Raw genomic sequence first — 25,601 nt, 5'->3', positions numbered from 1 at the left:
ATTTGTCTCCACTTGTTCAAGCAATTAAATACGCTATTGCATGTGGGAAATTAGCATAATATGGTAACCAAATTACGGCAGGCAGGAGTAGCGTAATACAATTATTTGAACCGTCACTTCCTCTGTCTCCTTTAACAAAACTAATCAAGCAACATACTATCAGTAATTAAGGTGTGATTTTAGTGATCAATGAAATAAGATGTATAGATTAAGACATTTTTTTAGTAAAGCCAAAATAAATATATGAGTAGGTGAGTGATCCATTTTTCACCTAAGTTTTAGCAGACAACAAAAGTAAATCAATGATTTAAACTTCAATTAGCATTGAACTCATGGGATATTTGAAATTATGATTGAGTTCAAAACTAATATTAATTTTTGGGTTATGTATCAAAAGTACTAAGCTCAGTTGAATTTGTAGTTAAAAAACTCCATCCATCACTAGTGGGACAAAGTTATTATACACATGTGCTGGTGAGAAATAACACAGAGGTAATGCAATAATCAAAGTCGGTTTGAACATCGATGCACCATGCATGTATGATGTATATTCAAGTCATCTACGTTTTCTCAACAATTTGTATAAGGTAATCTCATCCTGATTCTTCTTTAATTAAACAACTGGTTTGAGTTTAGTTTCACTGTGATATTAAAATAATGGATCTATTTAGCTAGTGTTTAACCATAGATATTGAAATTTTAATTCAAATATCTATTTGATCATGAAATTCGATGAATTTTGAAAATTTATCTTTAAAATATTTTCAAGTTCCCCAAAAACTAGTCTGAAAAATTTCAGTTCCACCCACACTCCAACTCGAATTTCAAGTTTCAACTTCAAAATCTACTCCAAATTGGAGCTTATAAAAGCCTACTATGATAATATTCACATCTCAAATGGTACATACTCCAACCCTCACTTCTTACTACTCCTTCTGTTATCACTTTTATTCTAGCCTTTTGTCATAAAAAGAATGCCTATTAATTTTGAGGGGAAGAAAGTATTTACTAATTGGTGCAACAAAATTAATGAGGCTGAAGAAAAGGAAAATAAATTAACCATACGAATCACTGGTAGAACCTTACCCTGCTCACCACATGTCGAGAGTAAAGTGTCTGATGACATGGAACAAGGTACATGCTGACGCTGAAATCTGAACACTATGGATAAAGCTGACTCACTACATCATCCACACATGACTACTGCACATTTCATGGTGAAAAACAGCTCCACATGTACATGTGAAAAGATGACTACTTTAAAAATGATTTCTGACCCTGACTTTTGCTGTTGACTAGGAAACCGAATTACTTTTGACAAGTTGTAGATATGCTATCCCTGTATGTTTGGATAAGCTTTGGGTCAATTCAATAACTAGTAAGGGGGTAACAGATTGGAAATCTAAGGTTGAAAACTTTTATAGCCACATCTTTCCCCCTGCATTTTCAAAGGCACTTCCCTGTTTTTGCATCATCATACGCATCACTAACACAAATTAAATGGTAAACACCTATAAGACTCTAAGTTTACATCAAATCAATAAATACATACTCAAATCAACTAATCAGCCTGAAAAACTAACTGCAATCACAAAAGTATCATGTTATTAAGGAACATTAACATAATATATTTTCGCAAAAATAAACGAATACAATAAAAGAACCCGATTATCTGTGTTCAAGGAAAAGTGATAATTAACACTTGGCCACAGAATAGTAAGTCTAGTTTAGTGAATAACGTTGAGTGGGTCCCAAAATGAGTACCTGGTCGGATGTCCACGGGAGAGAGAATCTAAAAGATGCAAAGATGTGACATCACTCTTTCCTGACCCTCTTAAACGTGCAAAGATATAACAACCACAAACTATAGTGAATGGAAAATGTAAATGACCATGTGCCATACGTTTAAGCAAATTCAATCTGGAGTGAAGCTGCAGGCTTAGAAGCTTCCGCATGAAAATGAACTGCAAACGTCATACTAGATAAAATTAAAGAGACCTCTTGCAAAATTCTACATCCCACCTCAGCAGCGTTAACTCCATCATTAACACATGGTTCAATTTCAAGAATACAGATTTGGAGGGGGATATACTGGAGTGATACAAACATAAAAAGAGATGAGTAGTGTGGCAAAGAGATAATGAGCTCAAAAGATGGATCAAGAGTTCATACTTACTTTGGGTTGTACTGATTTATTTTCTTGGAAGATGAGGCTTGGTTGATTCTACAACCACCTGTTACGAAAAAAGAAGGAAAAAACGCTAAATTAAAACAAAATAACACTTGGTGCCAATTCTCAGAAGCTACAATGCCAGTTCTCAACTTAAAATAAGACAACTCTGTTAGACTATTCATCATGTATTAGAAATAATAAGCAAATTGTCAAAGAACATTTTCTATGTTATCCTGAAATTGGCTCAGAACTCCAACACAAGAAAAGACACAGATGCGACCAGAAGGAAAATCATAACTTCACTTTCTTTTTTTTTGAGAATGTATTATAACTTCACTTTATATTCCTTATAAATATAGAATAATAGAACCATGATGTTAAATAAATGTATTGATTGAACAAGCTAAAGATGGCTATCAAAACTAACAAAAGATTATTATTTAAATTTCTCACACAAAATTTACTATTTGCCTATTGTCCAAAAAATAAAATAGCATTTGCAGCAACACCTCCTATTGTTTATGCAAACCAAAGCAAGAGTAGTTCAAGATTGCAAAATCTGCTGGTTAATATCCAGAGACATGTATTTTTTTACTTCGTTCTTCTGACGAATACCCATAAGAGGCCTTACCCTTCCATCATATGACAATGATGCAAATATCCATGGCTCTCGACAGCTCCAAGCAAGTCCTAGAACCAAGATGGACTAGTCAAATGTTGCTTAAAAACTCAACTGACAAGGAAACAGCAAGTGTGTACTTACCATATACACTGTCTTCATAGTCACTATATGAATTAAGCAATGGATCCACTGGCTTATTAGGGGAGTCAAAGCTGAAAATCAACAAACTTTATGAGATACAGTGAGAGAAGATACTTTTCGAGTGCTTCTTCTTTTTTTCTTTGTTGGGCTTCTCTTCCTTTTCTTTTTTACAGAGAAAGGGCGGAGGGTTTACGGAAAGGACCTCTCTGAAGTTGGTTCGTCACTACTAGGAGGAGAAGCCAGCCACAGATTGACCGCAGAATCAGTTCCAGCACTCTGCCAAACATTTTGTTTCAGCAACAAAATATCAATGACCAAGGTAGACACGCAACTTATTTTTAATACTAAAACTATATGCATAGTAGATAAGACATGGCACATGCTGTCAAGAGCTTTCAGTGCAAGTGTAGCTAAAAGAAGCTAAGCATCCTATATGTAAAAGTATCAGATAGACTGCTTTTATTTTCTGGGGAAATTCAGCATAGAAAATTGTGGCTCAGTGAGTGCCTGTTTGGATTGACTTATTTTAGGTGCTTTTAAGTCAAAATAGCTTTTAAGCAGTTTTGAAGTGTTTGGGTAAAGTTAAAAAGTGTTTATAAGCACTTATTTTAAAGCCAAAACAACAAAAATAAGCCAAAAGTCATAAGTTAGAAATCCTAACTTGTGGCTTTTGGCTTATAAGTCATAAGCCAAAAGTCAATCCAAACAGGCCCTCAGTGTGTGCACAAGTATGCTTTCCACATACATAGGGTAGACAAACAGATACAGGAAATGAAGAGAAAGAACCAGAATTAAGTCTTCATATTCGGGATTGCACTTGACAGTCCATGTCCTGCAAACATACATCAACTGCATTTACTCAATATGGAAATGGTAATCCAGAAAGAAACTTCTAATCCAAAACCCTAACCAAAAAAGTTGGCAGTCATTGATTTGTAGGCAACATAGTGAAACACATATTGAAGGACCAAACAATAATCTTATATCAAAAACTCAACTAATTAAAGAGATGGCAAGCAGCCTCATTATTGCCACAAAGTAGTACCAGTGAGTATGTCCAGGGAGATCAAGGACTGGAAACTTCAGCATTCTAAGATCCCATATATGTATCCCAGATTCATCTTCAGCCGTTACCTGCAGAATTTAAACACATCTTCACTGACACTGAACGTCTGCTTTCTCCAAGGGAAAGAAAAAGAAGCCAAGACCAAATAAATCTGAACACCTTTTAATCAGACAGTTGAAAATTAAGATGGTAAAGTTCTGATAGCAATACCTCACACAGAGAAAATTAATAGTACCACTTTCTCCTGTGTGTACCTATTTTGAATCTTATAAAAAATGGAGAGCCAAAAGCATGCAGAGGTGACAAAACAAGATCCATTAAGCTCAACTAACTATTCATATTTCACTTTGATGTCTTACTTGGTATCTTCTTATTTTCTCTTCTTTTTTTTTGATAAAGGTAACATATCTTCTTATTTTCTCTTTAAAGAAACTAAAAGTAGTATTCCAAAAATGACAGAGAAATTCATCAACTGGTTCATTGTTAATCGACAGAAAAAAGTTAAAAGGACACAGGATAATCATCTTCATCTTTGATTGTGCATGTTAAGGGTAACATACTTCTAGTTAGGTGGATGGAGATATTAAAAACACAAGTATGGGAACTTCTTCAGAAATAAACAACAAATCATTGAGCAAAAACCAGAAGCCTGAAAGAGAAATAGAGCCATTAAAAACACAAGGCCACAGCCATACACTTTAGAGGAAGTACTTTCCATGTCTTGACATTCATCTCATGTAATCTGTCTCCATAAAGTGATTGCTAGGAGGAAACAAAAAGTAGAAAGTTGAAGACATTATGCTTTAAAGAACAAAAAGAATTATCCTTTTCTTCTTGTAACAAAAGAGTACCTCTCCACATTCCATATTGAAATTGAAATGTTAGTATAAAAAATCAAAAAGGTTCCTAAAATGGGTCCACATTAGAGTGTCAAACTCCTAACATTGTAATGTTAACACGCACGCATACAGGCAAAAAGCAGATATACCTCACATATTCATAGACACTTACTCAAACAGATTATCTCATTTGCAAATGGACGACAAATCAAGGGATCAATCATCAATGCAACTTAAAAACTTCACAAAGCTATGTACTTACAAGTGTATACACTCTCTTCACATTGTAATCCAAATTACGGACATGAGGATGATCGATTGAATTTGTTTTCCTGCAGTAGAATTAACCAAGATGTAAATTGTGCAAACTAATCATTCAAGTTAATGGACAAAAGCAAAAATAGCTTTATAGAATATTTCAAACCAGGCAAAAAACCAGAAGATGCTATCCTAAGAATGATTATACAAGAATCTACTTCAGAGCTAGTATGTGCCCAAACTAAAAAGCTATGTGACTTGAGTGAATCAGTATCCAGTACAGGGGTGTAAAAGGGGTATAGGAGTGCAGAAATTAGAAGGAAAGGACTTCTAGACCTGTTCTGGGACACAATGTCCAGATTGAGCCTCAAACTTTTACCCTTTTTGTTATAAGCATGCACTACATTATCTTTAGGCACTGAAACCATTCAGTCTCTTTCTTAATCTATGACAAACTATGATTTGGATCTATAGTTTATAACACTTGATTCTTTCAAATTGATGGGAGTATGTATATGAAAATATTCTCTTTTGCCTCCTATTTCAAAATTCGAAGTATATTTTGTACTTCGATGAGTCTTCTCTTTTCAGGGTTAGACTGTATAGAACCAGAATAAGGGACATAATTGTCCATGCCACACTAGCTATTTACCTTCCAAGTTCCAAGTTGATGGGAGTATGTACATGAAAATATTCTCTTTTGCCTCCTATTTCAAAATTCGAAGTATATTTTGTACTTCGATGAGTCTTCTCTTTTCAGGGTTAGACTATATAGAACCAGAATAAGGGACATAATTGTCCATGCCACACTAGCTATTTACCTTCCAAGTTCCAAGTACTCTCTTACATTTTTTTTCTGGGATGATTAATCTTGACTTTATTCACAAGTGAACAAAGACTAACATAAACCAATGAAACAGAATATAGGGAATCAATTACCATATTCACTTACTTCATTGTCCGTAGATCCCAAAGTTGGACTGATGATTCACTTGTTAGTGCTAGAGCATTATAATCATGGGGATCCCAGGCGCCCCCAGTTAAAGAATGTAGCACACCTGCTGATTCTTGTGATTGTACCTAAATTTTGCAGCAGACCTGAATAAAAATTAGCCCCACGAATCAGAAGTAACAACACTTTTACAACTATGCTTGAGGTTCTCTGGCAACAAAGAAGGGTGGTATCGGAAGATGAGACACATAGAAGCCTAAGGTAAACTGCAGACTACCTTGTATTTCAAACAAGAGTGTGAAGATACACTAACCAAAAGAATATCATCAAGATAATATTATTTCCAAGCCAGCAAAATCTAGGTTTTAGCTGAAACAGAAGCACTCTATGGGATGCAAATTACAAGTTTATTTCAAGCAATCTACTTTAAGTAATCAAACAGTTCAGTATTTAAAACCTCTAACCATGAGGAGCACCGGTGAACCTTTAGCCATCATTTATGCCATTTCAAATGATTCATCAGCTTTTACCCTTTATGCGTTAACAAGAGTATTACTATGCCTAAGTTTAGTTCACAGCACTTTCAAACTATAAGAAGGTAAACATTCATGCACAACCATAGTATTGAGTACTGTGCCTTTTCTTCTCCAAAACAACGATATACATCTTGCAGTAGCATAAAAGAAATGACTGCTCAACAAAGCATGTATGGGTCAAAAAAATGTGAACTGGGAGACCAAACACGAGCAGCACTTTTCAGAAGTGATGAAAACTAACAGAAAATCGAGATGAAGCATTTTAGTTGGTCGTTTTATAAGGCCAGAGCTAAGTATAGCCATATTCTGGAATATACCTGTGCATTCTTCTTTGAAGTATCAAAGCTCCAGAGGAAAAGATTCTGTTCATCAATGCTAACCAACTTGTCATGCCTTCCTGTTGGCCACCAAAGTGTGCTGCCCACCATTTGCAATATATTTTAGTGTCCAAGAAAATGAAATAGATAATTCTTCGATTTAATATGTAACTCCATCAGGCTCGCCAATTAATAGAAAAATTAAGAACAAAAGGCATGAGCCTCTGAAGTCTAAAGCATGATAAACCAAAAGGGAATTATCATAAAATGTTAACTACTTAAAGCATTACAAGCACGAATTAGAAAACCAATTTGTTAGTAATCTACAGCAATTGGATTTTAATTACTTCACAAGCACGAATTAGAAAACCAATTTGTTAGTAATCTACAGCAATTGAATTTTAATTACTTGACCACCATCTCAAAGAGCTCAAGGTACTTTAATATTATGCAAAAATTTGATGATACCGTAGAATTGCTACTTGAGAACAATAACCTTTAAATTGCTTCATTTTGGAGAACAAAACAACAAAGGGAGTAAATATGAAACGGAACACAGAAAACAATTATGACTTTGAAGTATTAGGACTTCCCATCTAAAATCAAAGGACTGCATTTTCTGAATATATTTGGAGCATTCCTGAATCATGGCGTTCCACAATTTTCGCAGATAATTAGGTTAGCTTTGTCAAAGGGTAGTGTTAGAAATAATATCGGCAATGAATGTAACAGTTGAAGATCATATCATCAATATATTTAGCATAGGAGCTAACGTAGCATTGGGAATTAGAAGAGTACTTAAGTAGCAAAGGAAATAATAATAGGAGTTTCTTTTTTCCAAAAACGGAATCTGCTGCTGGTTGGGTATGTTACACTATTAAGCATTAGAAGTTACAAGGTAAGCATCAACTGGAATGATTAAATGAACATGCAGAGTTTAGGATGACCAAAATAAAAAAGCAGAGTTTTGCACAACAATGCATCCTGTATTTCTTCTCCTAAGCATTAATATCTATTTTATACTACAAGCATATAAATCTTTTGAGCTCAGGGGCTATGGTAAGCAGTTTGAGTTTACCATATAAAAAAAGACTAACCACTTTATCTTCGAATTATGAGCATCAAGAGATGCAATCCTCTCTAGTTGTGGAGAATTCGACTGGCCATACAACTCAGGGATCTGCCATATTGCTGCCCCATATGTTTCACCTACAAATAAATAGAGCATCATCATAGAACCTAGTTCCATCATAAACATCAAATCAGCAATACCAACCGCACTACCATTCTAACTTCTCATGAACTTCACGAAAGGCAATTAAAATGCCTTAACTTCCTTGTGATTTTGCTTAAATAGATAAGTGAAGATCATAAATTGAACTTATGATCTGATTAAAAGAACACTATAAAATCAAAAGAACTAAATTATTCTTGAAACACCAACGAAATACTAGTTCTATCAAAAATATCAAAACACCATAACCATGAGCAGTTCGACAATATGAATCCTTTGTATCCATTCCACACTATCGACAACATTAACTTCTAAAACAATGAAGATAGAATTTCCTCATGATCAAGCTCAAAGAGAACTATCACTCTGTCATGTGCAGATACTAAATTCCACCTATAATCCAACACATCTAAGAATTCAACAGAAGAAACAACAAACTATGTGCATTCGGAACAACTCACTCCAATCCTACAAAAATGAGACAGCAAACTAAGAAGACTCATTAGTAAAATAAACCATAAACTTACCGGAAGAAAAAACAGTAGAGAAAATCCGTTGATCGAAGGGACACGACGCAAGGTCCCAGATCTCGTTAGGATGAGAAAAAAGACCTTCGCAGAGCAATTCAGTACCAGCTGAAGAAATCCGGATCAAATGTACCTGTAAAATGCCGCATTACTAGGAAATTCACGATAAATTACGAAAAATTACGGAAATGAAGCTAATTGAGTACCTCATTTTCTTCTTTGAGGCTGAGAGTTCCGGTGAGGAAACTGGTGTGATCAGTATCAGCTTTCACATCGGCAATGCATCGTGCCTGAACAGAAAAACGTGCTAAATCAGTCAATATTTAGGGTTTATGCGAAAAAAATATGAAAATTGTGGAAAAGGTTTGAGATTAACCTGATATTTGAGGCCATAACCGATTCCATTTGATCCTCCTTGCATTGAATCGCAGCGTAGAGAGCTTATTGCAGATCTTAAAGTGTTGTTGATATTTTGGAACTTTTCAACTGCAGCTCTAATACACTCGCGGCAACTTCACATAATACTTGTGTGTTTTTGGAAATGTTTAGATTTTTATTTTTATTTCTATTTGTTTAATTTCCATTTCCTATTGCTTCACATCTCTGTTTTTTCGAATTTATGTCAATTCTTTTTTCTTTTAAAAAAAAATATAGATTTCCTTTTAAGTTTATATTTATATTATAAAAAAAATTGAATTAATTATATGTTAACTCATTTCCTCTCTCCAAATATACTCTTCTAGAATATCAATTATGTAATATTTCAGAGAAAATGACATAAAGTATTCCCTTTAACTATATGAGTAGGTCTAAAATGGTCTTTTAACTATACACTTAATAAATTTAGTCTTTTAGCTATTCAAAAATTTATCAACTTTGGTCCCTTAACTATACACTTACCGATTTTAGTCCCTTAACTATAAACTTACCGATTTTAGTTTTTTAAGTATTCAAAAGTTTATCAAGTTTGGTCTTTGTCCAATTTTTTTTTTAATACAAATAACTCTCGAGAAATTAAATATTTTAACAATTTTTTCTGTTGTTTCTCTCTCTCTGCTACTTTTTCTCCAAATTAACATTATACGAATAACCTTAACCTTAACCTCAACGATTTAAATTAAAATTCATGAGAAAAAAAAATATAAGTCATAATGTTATTCATCAGATAATAAAATGAAGCATATTATTGCTACTAATGACTTGAATATGTTAAACTTTATTATAACAAGAAAAAAAATTATTACGCGTTAAATCCAAAGGTTGTACTCCAACGACTTCATTGAACGAATTTTTTTTTAATTTTTCATAAATTGAAATTTATAAAATGGTAGATTTGCAATTTTTTTTATTTTTTTAGATACATCAATTTTATTATTCTATTCATTTTATTTTATGTAAAGAAATTTGAGTAAATTAAATAAAATATGCACTGATTAGCATATTTAAGTGCTTAATTTTATCCTCCATTGAATAAAATTAAGGCTTATATCTTTTTTCCTCATTAATTTTATTTTTAATCGTTGATGTTATTGTTCTTTTCATAAGAGTAGTTTGAAGAAAAAATGACGGGGATAGAGAAACAACTTAAAAAATGGATTAAAGATTTAATTTCACGAAGATTTCAATTAATATAAATCTAAGCTATTTGTATTAAAAAAAATGGACAAAGACCAAACCTGACAAGTTTTTGAATACTTAAAGAACTAAAATTGATAAGTTTATAGTTAAGAGACTAAAACCGATAAGTGTATAGTTAAGGGACTAAAGCTGTTAAGTTTTTGAATGGTTAAAGGACAAAATCCGTTAAGTGTATAGTTAATTGACCATTTTAGACCTACTCCTATAGTTAAGAGACTATTTATGTCATTTTCTCTAATATTTAACCTAATTTTCTATTCAACGCTGAAAGAAACAAAACAAAAAAAATTCTTTTCTACTCAAAAATTATTTTTCTATAGCTAAAATACCTGAATTCCATACAAACAAACAATCAAATATATATTACCATTCAAGAAATTTGGCCAAACAAATTAAGAGACACTACAAAGAGAGATTTTGGCTAGAAATTGCATTTCAAGCTTTGAATGTGGATAAACTTTTTTTATTTTTTACGAAAACATTTTCCTTCCTAACAAACACATTCTTAAGGATTGTTTAGTTGATAAGATAAAAATAATAATTCTAAGATACTCTATAAATTCTATTTTTTTGTGAATAAGTTATTCATATCAAAGATAAGATAAAATAATCTCAAATCCCAAAAGTTTCGATATCCTTGCTTATTTCATTCCGTGTACTTAGGGGTGTACAAAACCAAACCGAAAACCGAACCAAACCTCAAATCGAGAAAAAAAACCCGACTAGTGGTTGGTTTGACTTGGTTTGGTATTGGAAAAAAAAATCCGACTATATTTGGGTTGATTTGGTTTTAACTAAAAAAAACCAACCCGACATTATATATATAATTTTAAAATTTTATTGTATACATAAAAATATTTACTTTGATATAATTTTTAAATATTTCTTATACTTTTTCATAGTTTTTATCTTTTAATATATTATTATTTCAAGTTTGACTTAAAATTCTAAATGGTTCAATAAAGATTATAGTCCACAGATATTGATAATTATAATAAAGCTTAAATCAAAATTAAATTAATACTAAAGCAAAAAAAATAATCAATTCAACACTAAGAATGACAATAATATTGAATATTTGTTCTATGGTTTTACATTGGTTTATTCAAATACATAATCTAATTTTAATTTCCTTTAATTTTTAGTCATGTAACTAATACTTATTAAACTTATTTTAGCATGATTTAGTACTTTTAAATTATGATAATTTTCATTATGACTTGTTAATTTGCAATATTTGTTTTACGCGATTTCATTATTATTATTTTTTGTTGGTTATTTTAGTATCATTACTCACGTAATATTTTGTGTTTTTTTCTTAAGAAACACATTAGATAGTTGTATTTTGGTAGGAGTAAAGAAATATTTGAAGTACAAGTAAATTATATGTTTGTATGAATACTTTTCCGGAAAAAACCCAAAATTCCCAAAAAAACCCGAAGTTGAAAAACCCGAGTTTTATTGGTTTGACTTGATTTATAGATTTAAAAATCCGACACAAATGGTTTGGTTTGATATTTGAATTACCCGAACTAACCCGACCATGTACACCCCTACGCGTACTAAACAACCCCTTAAAGAAGAGTCGTTTGGTACATTGGACAATGACAATAATCCCGATATTTTATTTGAGGTATTAGATAATCTCGAGATTATTATATCCCACCATTTATACTAAAATGATGGAATTATTATCTCATATTTATCTCATCCTGCGTAACCAAACGACTTCTTGGACCAGCTCTTGAATTTTTTTCCAGAATGGATAAAAAGCCCAAAGTCTCCCATTTCTAGTGGATCTGATTGTTGGGCCCAGTATAACTCAGAAGACTACCTGGAGGACCCGAAAGGCCCAGAATCATCACTCACTGACTCACAGTGACGCTTCCATTCATTTCTCCTTCCAATAAGCTTTTCGTGTGTTATCGTTAATGGAGATAATAGGGTTTTAGCGAGGAAGAGAAACAAAATTCACGTAAAATAATCCAAAAGAAACAATTGATAATGTCCTCGCTGACGTTGAAACCAACGTTTCTGTTACAGTCTTATGGTTCTTCGTCTTCGTCATCTGCCGGAAGTCGACGGCTTTGTTCTCTGATTAGCTTTCAGAAGAAAACATTTCGCAAACAAAAATTCACTTTGAGAGCTCAATCTATGGATTCACCGCAAAATAACAACGAAAATGATACCAAACCTCCAAATGGCTCGATGGTACTCAGTTTTTTCAGTGTTTGTATTGTTGTACTTCATCTACCGTTAATATAAAATTTTGAAATGTTAGTTCAATATTGTGACAAAGTACTGGAGAGCAGGTAGAAAGATTTCAATTTTAGTAAATGTTATTGCAGCACAAAAGCAGAAGGGAAATTCTACTGGATTATGTGCAAAATGTACAACCGGAATTCATGGAGTTGTTTGTGAAAAAAGCACCGCAACAGGTATTGGCAATCAAGTTTCGTACTTCGAAGAAGTTTGTGTTTTTTTGGGTATTTTTTTGCTTGATAAAGCAGACACAATTGGCGCAAATAGAGCGGAATGGTTATAGAGGAACTTGACTAATTTGGGATTGAAGCATAGTTGTTCTTTTTGTTGCTTAGTGCATGTAACTGAAACAGCTTAGACAACTTGAAATTCCTTTGAAATTCAAGGTACTAATGTAAGCATATCCTGATCATTTATATCTGTGCTAGGTAGTTGAGGCAATGCGCCAAACAGTGACAAATATGATTGGAACATTACCTCCACAATTTTTTGCCATTACTGTAACCACGGTAAGTGGCTATGATCTCAATGCTTGCAAGCTGTGATATATGAGATGAGACATTCTTTGATTAAGGACGTATATGTCATCTCTGGAGCTGATGATGATTTTGGGTGATGTTGACTTTCACTTAGGTCGCTGAAAATCTTGCTCAGCTTATGTATAGTGTGTTGATGACTGGATATATGTTTAGGAATGCTCAATTTCGGTTAGAATTGCAACAAAGTCTGGAACAGGCTGCCCTTCCTGAAGCACATGAGGAAAAGGTAAGTTCTCTCTATTGTGTGCTATTTCCTACTAATTGATTTTGTTGTCATTTCCTGGGACTAGATGAATTACTCTTTTTACGCCAATTAATGTATCATTTTCAGTTTAGATAGTTATCTTCAGCCTGCCTTGGTTGTTTTGGAGTTGCTCGTGCCTTTTCATCGAGTAGAAACTTCTTAGCATCACTTGGAGGATAAAAGACATTTAACACTAAATTGTAAAAAGACAAAACAGGCAAATGAATGTTTAAAGACATTTCTCTCTACAGATCATCCATTGTCTTATTTTAGGTATGCAACTTGCTGTGTCTAATGCAAGAGATGGAAGGGTAAATGATATCAATCTGTTCGTAAAACTATTTCTGGTTTCTCTCTTTCTTTTCCATAAAAGTTTTGGAAAAGCAAATTCTTTTGAGTTTAAAGATCACAATTTCACTAATAGAATTGTGACTGAATTACAGGGAAAAGGTTATTAGCTTTTTAGCTTTCAAACCTATTCATAAGAGGCTTTCAGTTTGTCCCTGCATCTATGTTTTGCTTATTTATTGTATTTATCTCTTTTTTTTCCTTTATGCTGATGGAAGATAGAGTGTTACAATCCTTATTCCTTTTTTATTTTGTTCTAAATTCAAACCAATCAAGTCAAGAAATAACTTTTTGGGTATTGAATATGTTTTAGAATCAACTTCCACTCTTCTCATGTCCTTTAACCAGGCTGCCCTTTCAGTCTTTCACCTTATTTTCGGGACCTTTAAATCCTTCAGAGAGTGGTTGCTACTTGCAGAGTTGCTTAAAACAAATGCTGTTGAAGCTATAGTTCCTGGGCATTATTATATCATATTATCGACTTGTTTTCAATGAGATCTTGGTCTTATTGGTGATTTTACATTCATGACTTCTTAAAATTGCTATCATGTTTTTCTTCAAGTATCCATTGCACAAATCCCTTTTTTTAAGAAGACAATAATACTGCTTTCTTTTCTTCCCCTCTTTTTAGTTTTAGTTCATCTGAAGATACGTACCCTTTGCTTGATATGTGAAGCTCATTCTGCCAATGTTAGAACTTCTACTTGAATCCCTGTTCTCACAAAGTTAATATTTCTGACGAGTAACTATCACTCTTTTGACTGTTCAGGATTCACCAGATTATGCATCTGGTACCCAGAAAAAGGTGACCGGAGAAGTCATAAGGTGGAATAATGTTACAGGTCCTGAAAAAATAGACGCGTTGAAGTATATCGAGTTACTTGAAGCAGAAGTGGAGGAATTGAATCGTCAAATGGAAAGGAAATCTGGTAATGGTTATAATGAGCTGTTGGAATATCTAAAGACTCTTGAGCCTCAAAATATCAAGGTCAGCATGCTTGCTACTTGAATTGGGGGAGGGTATTTGAACATTCTAGGATGATTTAATGTAGGTGGGAGGGTATTTGTAAATTCCACGATGCTTTAGCGTAAGTAGTTATTGCTTAAATGGTGTTTCTTTTTGTATTGGTTATTCTGATTTTACATGACTACTATAGACAAGGAATACGTATTTCACAAATCTTTTACTGCATGGACAGACAAGATACAACCTAGTAATTGAGTGTGTGCTTATTTATTTATATAAATTGCTAATTCTTAATGGAGAAGGTTATTCATTTTTATTCTATACTGAGATTTTGCAGGAGCTAACCAGTACAGCTGGAGAAGATGTAGTGCTCGCCATGAATTCTTTCATTAAGCGTCTCTTAGCTGTTTCAGATCCTAGTCAAATGAAGGTATAACATTTTTATAGGAACTTATTAAATGGTGTATGTATTTGTGATACTGCTTCTTTCACTTTTATAAAAGAAATATCAGTTACACTGGTCATGTCATGATTCATTTCTGCTAAGATTCTAAAATCTTTCAGGCACGCATGGCTTGTGTGCATGTAAAGGATATTGAAATGTCACCCTTATCAAACAAAAATATTTAGTTTTCACTTCAATCAATATGATTAACTTGTGTGTCCTCAGATCTTCTATTATGAAGGGTGTGTTCAAAACTTCTCTCTCCTAGTGCCTATTTTGACCAAAGCAGATTAGTTATCAACTATTGAGACTTATAAATCATGGGATCCTGCAAAGAAGTGTCAAAACCTAATTAACAAAGATTCTCTTTAAAGCTTTGTGAAATAAGACAAACGTATTAATTATGTGTCTAATAATTAGATAGCAAAGCCTGCAAAACCTAAGTATGTGCAAATGTAGAAATAACAGTTTGTTGTATGCTCATCTTTTTCTTTCATATGGAATGCAGACTAGTGTAACAGAGACAAGTGCCCCAGAACTTGCCAAACTGCTTTATTGGCTCATGGTGGTTGGTTATAGCATACGGAATATTGAAGTACGCTTTGATATGGAACGGGTGCTAGGCACTTCTCCAAAGCTGGCTGAGCTGCCTCCTGGTGAAAATATTTAGGCACCTCTGGAAAGTGTCTATCTATAGCAAGCATAAAAAAGTTGAAGCAACATACATTTTTCATGAGCTTTACATGGTCAATGGTAAAATTTTATCAAGTTTGTACGACTATCTGGGAGGACAACAGTGGAAATTGGTTTTAGTGCATTTTCTTCACTCACTCCCAGCCCCGCTCCCCCTATTATTCTCGGATTGGGAGCATCATTAAAACGCTCATACAAAGGAATTGTACTATAAATTCATGCGCAATGTAACTTATGTGAGTTAATTTAATTCCTTGCCCTCTTAAATGTACCTCTCTGTTTATGGGAAAGAGAAATTTTGTGGCTTAGATCTCCAATAACATTTCACATTTCAGATTTGATTTAGTTTTCAACTTGTGATCAAGGCGTTTAGACCTTTTTCCTGTGGAAGTTTGAAATACAAAACGAGAGTATTTGGAGTTGAAATTGAACAACTTCAGTAAAGTGTCAACTGTAGGAGACATTTAAATCAATTATGACGGATATTTTAGACAAGAGTCTCTACCTAGTAGGAGTAAGGTTTGCGTGCACACTATTTTCATTAGATCCCACTTATGGAAGTATGTTGTTGTTCGCACACTTTGAATTACACCCTTGTATCTTCTTTGAGTAACTAATTCATATGAGCAAATGTGCAACTGACAAATAATTAATGCTACAGAGTAGCAAACATTTTGGCATAAAAAGACTATCATCTTTTGGCAAGCAACTACAATGAGGTATTATTGGCTGTTCAACAATAATGTACACTACCTGTTGGTACAACAAAATGAATGGATCAGTCAGATCCTACTAAAACTAGATTATTTTGCAATCAGAATTTTCTCACTATTTTTCTGCTGAAACCTTTAGCTGCTATTGCTGTACAATCAGCAAGGCATAACCTGCAAAATTGCCAGGATTTCATTCTTGGGAAGATTCTGACTTGACTACCTATGACACACCTGGTATTGAAATGAGGACCATATCCTTCCTCATTAACCCATTCCGATCATTAATATATCACGAGTTAGCGTATCAGAACTGAGAATTGACATACCAGGTGATTTGCGAGATCAAAAGAGCCCACCTATGTGGAGCCATGAAACCTTCATAGAAGACCGTTTGTTGAAGCAAGATTACTTGAAAGTCTCCTAGCCCATTGACTGTCCGAAGGTGACCAAGATACTGGATATCCAAGTATGGCACACCATCTTAGTTGCAGTAAGGCAACAGTAAGATATTCTTTTGAGTCTTTAAAAGTCTCAAGAATCTGGGGCTCATCTTTCGAGTCTTCACCAAGAATTAGATTTTCAAGTTCAGTTCGTTTTTCATCTGTATCTTTGTCAACCTCAGCAATCATTCGCACGCTCAAAACTTGCAAAGCTTCCATAGCAGTGTTATAGAATCCATGGTCTACATATGCAGCGAAAACATGACTGCAAGTTGATGGGTCTGGCAGAACTCCTTGGAGGTGCATATGCTCCACAATGAGCTCGATGACATCTATTCTTCCCTGGAAAAAACAATTTCATGACCTAGTTAGAAAGAGTACTGATTTCTTCAAGCACTAAAAGATAATGAATACAGCTGTACTTTTTCATTTAACTTGAGAAGTTGATAGGTTCACAGAATTCTCCTTTTTTCCTCTTTGGGTTATTCAAGAAGTTGTCCACTTTTCTAGTACCCTACGGTTGAAACTGCATAACAAGGTAAAGTGGGCTTTTGTATCATTCAGTAATTCAGGTTCCCCACTGCCAACTCTATAAAAGTTTAACCTAACTCCTCTATGAGGATTTCCAGTAAACCTAACATTCTTTTCCACTCCCGCTAACCGTCAAGCAAGTTTCTTCTCCCCCTCCCCCCACCCCCAACTCCCCAGAACCCTCCTTCCCATTGCCATCTATTATTAACATTTCTTAGAAAGTGTCCGGCACTCTTCTGGAAGAAATCTAACAGAAATTATCAGCAAAAAGGGAAGCAAATGCAAACAAAAACCAAGGGTCTTTTTGCTAATTTAATCATGAACTTTGAGAGTTTTAAGCAGTTTTTCCCATTCTAAAGTCGGTAAACATCGACTTCCATTTTGAGAATTTTGACTAGGAAATATGTCAATTCTTCTGTCTTCTCCACAGTTTAGTTCATAGTTATTCCGTTACATTTTTTGTTCTAGCAAAATTTTGTTAATAATGTTACAATACCTTGATGGTTGAATTATTTGTTAATTACCTTCTCAGCTGCCACTTGAAAAATGGTGTTATATAGAAGTACATCAAGCTGGATCCCTTCTGAAATTCCTTGATTCAACAATTCTAATGCTCCATCAAAGTCCTCAGATCTCAACAATATCTAAGCAGAAAAGAACTCAGTTCAGTTGGAACATCTGTGGGTAACATTTGCATATCTATATAGTCATAGAGGAGGAGGGGGGAATAAATTGGTGAACAATAACCACACTTCCATGAAATTAGGATAAGCCATCTATCAGTTCTTGTAGTACATTCACCTGAAGAAAGACAACACTTATTATTCACCAACAGTTAAAATCCACGGTACCACTAAAGGCAATATAAGTGATAGTTGTGGCAAGGCATTCTGTCCCAACCAATGGCCAATATTTTTATCCAAAGAAAGCCCCTTCCAGATCAATGAAGTATCATCCAAACCAAACTGTTGTAGAACAACTAGTTATGGTGATTTTGGGTTTCAAGGTTTAGTAAATCATTTGACTGATTTTCTTGGCAAAGTTTCTAAATGGTTAAAAGTTAGCAGAATAGGTGATAGAGAACACATACTGTGAACTTCATGAAAAGCCCTTTTAACCAAATAAAGAAGGCATGGTTAGGCTTAAGTTTGTGCAAGTTAACTTTTTATTTTTCTAATGATCCAGCTTCCACAGATTAGTGAGAATAGCTAAACAAGGCTAAACTAATACCTTTAACAGGCCAGTTAAAGTCACTGCTTGAGGATTGAAACCACTGCGGAACATCATAGAGATCAGGGCAAGTGCAGATCTGAAACATCCAACAATGCTACAGCCATCAATCATGATATTATACGTTGCAGCATCAGGTGAAACTCCAGAAGACACCATTGATTTGAATATCTGTGTTGCCATTTGACTCTGAAAAGAAAAAAATAGACTCAGTCAGCAGACAATATAACCAATATAACTATGAAATGGATCTTATATAGTAGAACCCTAGGTTGATTACCTCTTTTGCCTCAACAAGGGAGTGTAAAACTGTATTATAGACAGGTGTTATCATATAAGTGTCATAATGAGAAAACCGATTCTCTGCAGCACGTAAATATTGAATCAGCTCCTTTACCATCCCTTCTGTTCCAAGCGCTTTTAACTGGAAAATAAAGAAGAGTAAAAGACATGGATATTATACTGAAACATTGCATTGATATTATAACTGGCCCTTAAGGCCTCTTAAATATTGGGGCAGAAAATTGTAGAGAATCTGCAGTAGAAGAAAAAAGAATTGCAACCTAAGGAGCTGATTGATAAAACACTTCAGGATTTAAACTGAATTTCAGACATTAGATGTGTTGATAAGGGAAAGAGAAACTACTTCAAACATTAAGTGGCACTTAAAATGCTTTACAAATCTCAAGTGAGAAGACATTTACTTATTACTGAATCTGAAAATGGTGAAATATTAAGATGTTACATCACATGTTTCAATAAATGATAAACAAATATCTAAATGGTGGAAAGTCGGATAGCCTAGCGGTAAGGGTCTTCCATCTTAACCATGAGGTTGAGGGGTTTCTAGTCACCAAGAGAGCAAAGTGTGAAAAAAACACTTTTAGTCTCCTGTGTAGATGGATTTGGAGGAGGGTGAGGCTTACCATATCAAAAAGATATTTAAACACAACCATGTACTATATTTGACAATGCCATAAAAATATAAAAATAAAAAGCTATTAGCATAGTAGACATTAGCTTGAACAAACTATTACATCTCCAATATTTAAACTTCAGTGACTCAGACCATACTAAATTTAGTCATCAGACAACATTTGTTTTAGCAAAGAGACCCAAAGTGTATCTTTCCTTGCAAGTTATTTTGCTATGACAATTCAAAGGGTGTACATAACAGCAACCAGGAGTAGTTGCTCCTGTCCAATATGCTATCTGTAAGGAAATATACATCCAAAACCTGGTTCATGATGGAGGCAGAAGTTCATTTTTCTCTCATTGCTTCCTCAATAGATAGCCTCCACCAATAAGAGTCATGAAGCATGCATAAGAAAGACTACAACATTCCAGACAGATGAACCAAGAAACGACTTACAACATTCAACACTTCCAGACAGACAAGTCATGAAACTACTTACAACATTCAACACTTCCAGACAGGTTAACCATGAAACAACTTGTTTGATATACAAGGAAGACTTTAAGTCATATGGTGTGAAGTTCACAAGTATGCTGTGGATCATTTTAATACATACAGAGAAATATCTGCTAGTGTACTCATGTTAATAAAGGCAATGTCAAGTTGCAGCCTGTTTATGAACTTGGGAATCACAAAGGTAGGATGAATACGTAAATTTATGCACCATCACTAAAAATGATACATTCGTTAGTATCTCTTTTAATCACCGTAAATATTTCACCATCAAAGTTAACTAAAAGATTCTTAAATGACCATCTTTCTAAAGACATCACACATTCAATTAGTGGTGCAGATATTGGGTTGATCATCATCTCTACTTAGCTTAGGAAGTAAAATAGTAGTCAAATAAATCGATCTCTAAATTTGTCTTAGTTGAGAAGTCATTACCACATTCCTCAAGGACAAATGACTGTGCTGAATGCCATTCTTCATCATGTCCATTTCTATAGTATTTATCCTTTTAGCAACATCCACTTGTGACAGCATGTTGCCCTCTTCATAAGGTGCATTCACATTACCAAACAGTGAGAATAGCAACTCATATGTCCTGATATTTGGCTGAAGATTCAACCTTTTCATCTTAGCCAATATCTGGACTGCTTGTTCAGGCCGATCCTACAATATTAATTTGTACAAGAATCACAAACTGGACACATCAGTCTAATACAATTGACAAGATGTGCAATTCTATCGAGAGACGCTGCAAAAACAACGATGCTGAATATTGCAGAAGTTAAATGATCATAAAGCAATATATCTTGGCCTAGTTACAACAAGAGGATGTTCTCCATATTTGAATCCTAAAATGATTAAGTCGGAGGGTAGTTGCAACTTTTTAGCTTGACCTGTAAAACTCTTTTGATGAGAGCTAGCTCAAAAATCTCATATTCCTTACAGCATTACTCATGAGAGAGCAAGATATATGGCGGTAATATCAAGATCTAAAGAAGCAAGAATATGCTTAGAAGGATAGTTTTGACTTGCAAGAAAAATGAAAAGTTTGGACGAGCTGATTGGCTTATTGAACCATCCAGGAACCTACATAACTGACAGTCAAACCCTCGCCAATTCTTATTGTACTGATCTAAGTATGGGACCAGTGATGATCACATGTTTTCAATTATATTGTTTCCTTCAAAATAATTATGTACTGCCTTACCAGAACATCACATGCTTCAAGGAAAGCATTATAAGGACGAGGATTATGGATTTTGGACATCTCATCCAAAAAAACCTCTGCCAGATTGAGTTCCAACTCTCTGCTGCACATGACTGCTAAAACAGCAAGAGTTGAATCGTGAGGCTTAATATTTTTCTCTTGCATAACCTTTAGCTGCAAAATTAGACAAATTACATAATGTGAAAGTGAGAAATCCAAAAGCAAGTACTACTCTTGGAAGAAAAAAAGGTCCCAAGAAACTATGAATATATTACCACTTCCACTCCATCACTAAAGCCTCTTGTGGTAGCAATTGCCCTAATGAAGCCATCGTATGTACTCCCTGATGGTTGCAAACCAAGAGTTTGCATCTAAAGAAAAGAGATAGCTTAGTGAAAAACAGACAGGAACTTCCCTTGTGAAATTCAGACAATTGCTATTGGCATATTTTTGTGTTAAACAATGATATGTGCCTAACCATATGGATCTAAGGATGTCCTTCCGATCCTGTATAAAATTTCTAACATTAACCAGATGGAGACATCATAGCAACTGGATATTGTAGTAATACCTGTAACATCAACTGTTCAGCCAAATCACAATTTTGAACTTGTGCACAAGCATGCATAACATCATTGAAGGACCACCTCAAAAGCTTCATAACAGATGCACTTAATGTTTTTCTTGCTGTGTTGGTTTCCATACTGCCAAGGCTTTGTCTTTCCATATCAATATTGCTGCTAACGGTGTCGAGAGATACATCGATGGAACTCCAATTGCCAGAGGAAGGTGCTGGAATATCCAATCTTAAATCACAAAACCTTCCCTCAGCAGTTCTACTAATGTAAGAGTTTTCCCTAAAAGCCAATCTCACCATGTGCTGTAAGGCTGTGTGGGCTGAATTCAGATCTCTCAGCTCCGTGAAGGACCATATAAACTTCCTCAGAGAGAGAGGACTGAGACTGTAAAATTTACTACATTCCTTCCAGATTTCATGGACAGCAGACAGGTTTTGCTGCAAAACTGCAAGCTGAAACAATGAGCTTAGAACAGCATTTAGCCGGACAAACCATTAAACTACTGTCTTCAGAACAATATTCAACATTTGAAAACATATTTAGCACAAAATGAAACAGAAATAATTGATTGAATGGTGCGTACTAGCTAATTTGGTTAGGAATGAAGCGGGGGGAGCTGATTAAAGGAGGTAAATAGTTTATTTGCCTTATCCCCTGGTGGAGGAAAAGTCTAATTGCACAAGTTCTCATTTCACTTTTTGTTAAGACAATGGAAAAATGGTCTCCAAAGCACTTCTCAAGAACAAGATATAACATTTAACAGAAAAAAGATCCTAAGAATTAGTGAAGGCAATATACCAGAAAGTAAAGTAATATTATCCAAACAATTATTGCAGGAGAAGGTTTTAAGTTAACCAATCAATGCTAAACAAGAAGCAACTATACTGCATATTATGTAATTTCAAGTTTCACAACCAGCTATCACATTATATTTCTGTTAGACATCAGAAAATCACTTGGAGGAATGAAACCTACTGGAAGTGCCACCTTTTAACTAACCGTGAATACTTGGTTTTACATCACAGCATGGATTGTTGATCTACCTGTGACTACATAGGTGGAGAATTGGATTAATAGATTTCTTTAACAGGGACTGGTTAATATAAACAAAATTTGTTACCTAAAGTTCTATGGTTTTTAGGTGTTATAGGTAGAAAAGAATCAGCAAATCACCAGAATGATGATCAGTGCTATCACCAGATTAGCATGAAATCACCAAAAAATGTTCTTGGGAATATAATAAGAGGGACAACTGAAGAAAAATTAAGCATTTAACCTTTAACTACAAGATGATAAGATTTCTGTTGAAAGATCTCTAGACACACCTTGAGAAGCTGAGCATATGTTATCTCATTCTTTCCCACCATCTGATGCTCCATCAAATCCATACATTCATTAGCATAATCTACTGTTTGTGTTTCATAACAAGCAGCTAGGAAGTTGTTATAAATAGGCAACATAGAATAACAATTTGTGTTTTCTCCCATGATACTCATCAAACTGAGCGCCTGAATGAAAATAAAGAAAGAAAAACATTAAATGACAGACGACAAGGAAAAGACAATTATAGTTTCTCAATAATGATGCAAGTAGTACAATGGGTAGTTAATCATTCGACAGGATGTGTTTTGGACTTCCAAAAAAATCAACAAGAAGTCAACTAAGCAACCATGTGATAAGTCAACTATACCTTGCAACAAATAACAATATCCTCTTGTTTTAGTATTAACATCAAGCACTTAGATGTTAGTTGTCCAATCAAAGGTTTGGCAATTCATGAACATTCATCTTTCTGACAAGTAAAAAGAATATCATTGAGACTTGAAATTTAACAGTTATTCTATAAGTTCCTCTAGCTGCCATTCTATACTAATCTGGAAATCAAACCAGGATTCCGGTACCTCCTTTAAGTAACCCCCTTTACAGAGTGCTCGAACGGCAAGAGAATAGCACTTGTCACTAATGTTGATTTCCTTCTCCTCCATGATCTTCCAAGTCTCCATCACAAACTACATCCGGGAAAAAAGAAGAAGAAACGCCAAACTTCAAGTTATCATTCAGATGGAGACAAAAATACATGAAATAATGGCATTTCAGAAAGTCTGCTCATTTGTTCTTAGTAAATGTAAGAGACTAGTTGGCACTGAATGTGCCAATGATTCTTTGGGTATCTAACGTAGCACATATGGTATAGTTGATTGACCATTTCACAATCAATGGCAATTAATTTGCAATATGTGATCATCATAGAACTTTTCTCTGGCACAAAGTTACATGTCATATGAAAAGAAAGAAAATGGACTTCTGTTTGAATACTTACTAATGGATCAGGCAGTCTTGCACAACTTTGCAGTATAGAAGCAAAATCATCAGCGCTCAATTTGTTGTTTCCAAGACTAAACTCATACAGGAGACTAACAGCTCTTCCTCTCTCTCCCAAGACAAGTGCATCAACAATTTGTTTTTGCCCTGATCTTGAAACCAGCTCCCCGACATGCCCTAAACAACCAAAAGATTAACTCTTTCCTCCTCAATATTCATTTCCTATTTGACCTAACCAAATTAACATTTAAGTACAACACCTAATAACAAAAACAACTTACAGTATTAAGGGACAGTTTAGTTCGCAGACTAGTTATGCAAGCTAATATAGTGATTCCTAAACATATCCTCTTTGCATGTCTACATAGATACACCAATCCCGTGTACCAAATAAATATGGATATTCACATACACAAATATTAACAAGTTGATGATTCATACCATTTGAGGTAGTAAAAGTTCTCATAGCTTGGATGTAGTCTCCAACTTCCTTTCCTCCCTACAAAGTAAAACTCTATTAAACAGAATTCCGTGCTTCATCTAATTCAACAAACTGTAGCAAAACAAACTTTCAAGCAAAAAAATCAACTTTAACGAATTTTTTTTTTCAATTTTATGCCATAATTTTCCTTCTCAGTAAGACATTACTTACATTTCGAATAGCAGTTAATTTTGAAAATCTCTGAACTATCAAACTGGCACGAACCTTCGATCTGGTAAGAATACATATAAAAAAGTGATGTATCCGAGAGACGTGCAATCAATTAAGTGAGTTTCACATAATATAGGAAATGTACTTACATGAGTTTAGGCATCTTCTCAATGCTTTCTGTGAAATAACTTAAAATTTTCGGTTCGAAGAGTTCATACTATTAGCAGCACGAAGATATTTTCCAGAACGGCTAGTCCGGAAATTCTACCCAGTCTGACCACTGCGAGTACAACTAGGCCCGCCGGCGAGGACAGTGTTTCCGGCGACTCTGGTTTTTTGCTTTCTCTGAGAATCGGAGAAGAAGCTGGTTTCTACCCCGGTTAATACTAGTAATGGGCTTTTCATTCTGTGCTCACATTATTGGGCCTCGGCCCACTTAAATTTCCTTTCTAATACCTTGCTGTCCAAGGAATCAAAGTGTATTCTTGTCTCACGAGTGGTGTTCCGAGAGATCTCGTAGAATGTAAGCAAATACTTTTATAGGTAAAAAGGTTGTTTACGATAGATCTCCTACTCAAAAAAAAAAAAAGATTATTGCAGCACGAATGCAAGATAAAATACGACAGGAAAATAGCAAGATATAACACAAATGAAGCATTAGATAATAGTACAAATCGGAGAATAAGAAACTACACCAC

General features: G+C 34.4%; 4 protein-coding genes across 6 annotated transcripts in view; 2 read left to right on the top strand and 2 right to left on the bottom strand.

The window, feature by feature from the left end:
• The window catches only part of LOC125854462 (NADH dehydrogenase [ubiquinone] 1 beta subcomplex subunit 2), a 151,517-nt gene that overhangs the window by 45,600 nt on the left and 80,316 nt on the right, over positions 1–25,601 (top strand). The window lies entirely within an intron of this gene.
• Positions 1,529–9,197, bottom strand: LOC125854456 (WD repeat-containing protein DWA2). Of its 2 annotated transcripts, XM_049534009.1 has the most exons (14): positions 9,042–9,197; positions 8,872–8,955; positions 8,666–8,798; positions 8,002–8,113; positions 6,905–7,004; positions 6,052–6,179; positions 5,104–5,173; positions 3,982–4,070; positions 3,723–3,768; positions 3,139–3,212; positions 2,937–3,007; positions 2,805–2,863; positions 2,177–2,234; positions 1,529–2,091 (listed from the first exon to the last, which is right to left on the bottom strand). In XM_049534009.1, the coding sequence occupies exons 1-13, from the start codon at positions 9,084–9,086 to the stop codon at positions 2,193–2,195; spliced, it is 1,053 nt and encodes a 350-aa protein (XP_049389966.1). In that variant the 5' UTR covers positions 9,087–9,197; the 3' UTR covers positions 1,529–2,091; positions 2,177–2,192. The 2 variants fall into 2 exon arrangements, with proteins under 2 accessions (XP_049389966.1, XP_049389967.1); XM_049534010.1 differs by lacking the exons at positions 1,529–2,091; positions 2,177–2,234; positions 2,805–2,863; positions 2,937–3,007; positions 3,139–3,212 and adding an exon at positions 3,259–3,442 and having other exon boundaries at positions 3,656–3,768.
• LOC125854457 (uncharacterized) lies at positions 12,186–15,923 on the top strand. Its single transcript, XM_049534011.1, has 7 exons — positions 12,186–12,514; positions 12,652–12,741; positions 12,994–13,074; positions 13,199–13,330; positions 14,466–14,684; positions 15,001–15,093; positions 15,617–15,923. Exons 1-7 carry the CDS (start codon positions 12,308–12,310, stop codon positions 15,776–15,778), a joined length of 984 nt encoding a protein of 327 aa, XP_049389968.1. The 5' UTR covers positions 12,186–12,307; the 3' UTR covers positions 15,779–15,923.
• Positions 16,343–25,268, bottom strand: LOC125854444 (pentatricopeptide repeat-containing protein At1g76280). Of its 2 annotated transcripts, XM_049533990.1 has the most exons (14): positions 25,053–25,267; positions 24,904–24,964; positions 24,693–24,750; positions 24,250–24,428; positions 23,831–23,938; positions 23,255–23,437; positions 21,923–22,381; positions 21,627–21,722; positions 21,352–21,525; positions 20,580–20,807; positions 18,996–19,139; positions 18,716–18,904; positions 18,010–18,129; positions 16,343–17,296 (listed from the first exon to the last, which is right to left on the bottom strand). In XM_049533990.1, exons 1-14 carry the CDS (start codon positions 25,064–25,066, stop codon positions 16,892–16,894), a joined length of 2,418 nt encoding a protein of 805 aa, XP_049389947.1. In that variant the 5' UTR covers positions 25,067–25,267; the 3' UTR covers positions 16,343–16,891. The 2 variants fall into 2 exon arrangements, with proteins under 2 accessions (XP_049389947.1, XP_049389948.1); XM_049533991.1 differs by lacking the exon at positions 23,831–23,938 and having other exon boundaries at positions 25,053–25,268.

This window comes from Solanum stenotomum, chromosome 2 (assembly GCF_019186545.1).
Source record: "Solanum stenotomum isolate F172 chromosome 2, ASM1918654v1, whole genome shotgun sequence".
Classification (NCBI taxonomy): Eukaryota; Viridiplantae; Streptophyta; class Magnoliopsida; order Solanales; family Solanaceae; genus Solanum; species Solanum stenotomum.
The sequence above is the reverse complement of the archived record's forward strand: the minus strand, read 5'-3'. Positions and strand labels throughout refer to the sequence as shown.

Excerpts from the sequence above, each read along its gene's own strand:
- LOC125854456 (XM_049534009.1), bottom strand. The coding sequence starts at position 9,086 with ATGCAAGGAGGATCAAATGGAATCGGTTATGGCCTCAAATATCAG. Across the intron at positions 6,180-6,904 it reads CTTCAAAGAAGAATGCACAG|GTACAATCACAAGAATCAGC; the intron begins GTATATTCCAGA and ends TGCAAAATTTAG. Across the intron at positions 3,769-3,981 it reads CTCCCTGGACATACTCACTG|GACATGGACTGTCAAGTGCA; the intron begins GTACTACTTTGT and ends GTATGTTTGCAG.
- LOC125854457 (XM_049534011.1), top strand. The coding sequence starts at position 12,308 with ATGTCCTCGCTGACGTTGAAACCAACGTTTCTGTTACAGTCTTATGGT. Across the intron at positions 13,075-13,198 it reads TTGCCATTACTGTAACCACG|GTCGCTGAAAATCTTGCTCA; the intron begins GTAAGTGGCTAT and ends ACTTTCACTTAG. Across the intron at positions 15,094-15,616 it reads CAGATCCTAGTCAAATGAAG|ACTAGTGTAACAGAGACAAG; the intron begins GTATAACATTTT and ends TATGGAATGCAG.
- LOC125854444 (XM_049533990.1), bottom strand. Across the intron at positions 23,438-23,830 it reads AAGGGGGTTACTTAAAGGAG|GCGCTCAGTTTGATGAGTAT; the intron begins GTACCGGAATCC and ends ATTTTCATTCAG. Across the intron at positions 17,297-18,009 it reads TTCAAGTGGCAGCTGAGAAG|GGAAGAATAGATGTCATCGA; the intron begins GTAATTAACAAA and ends TGTTTTTTCCAG.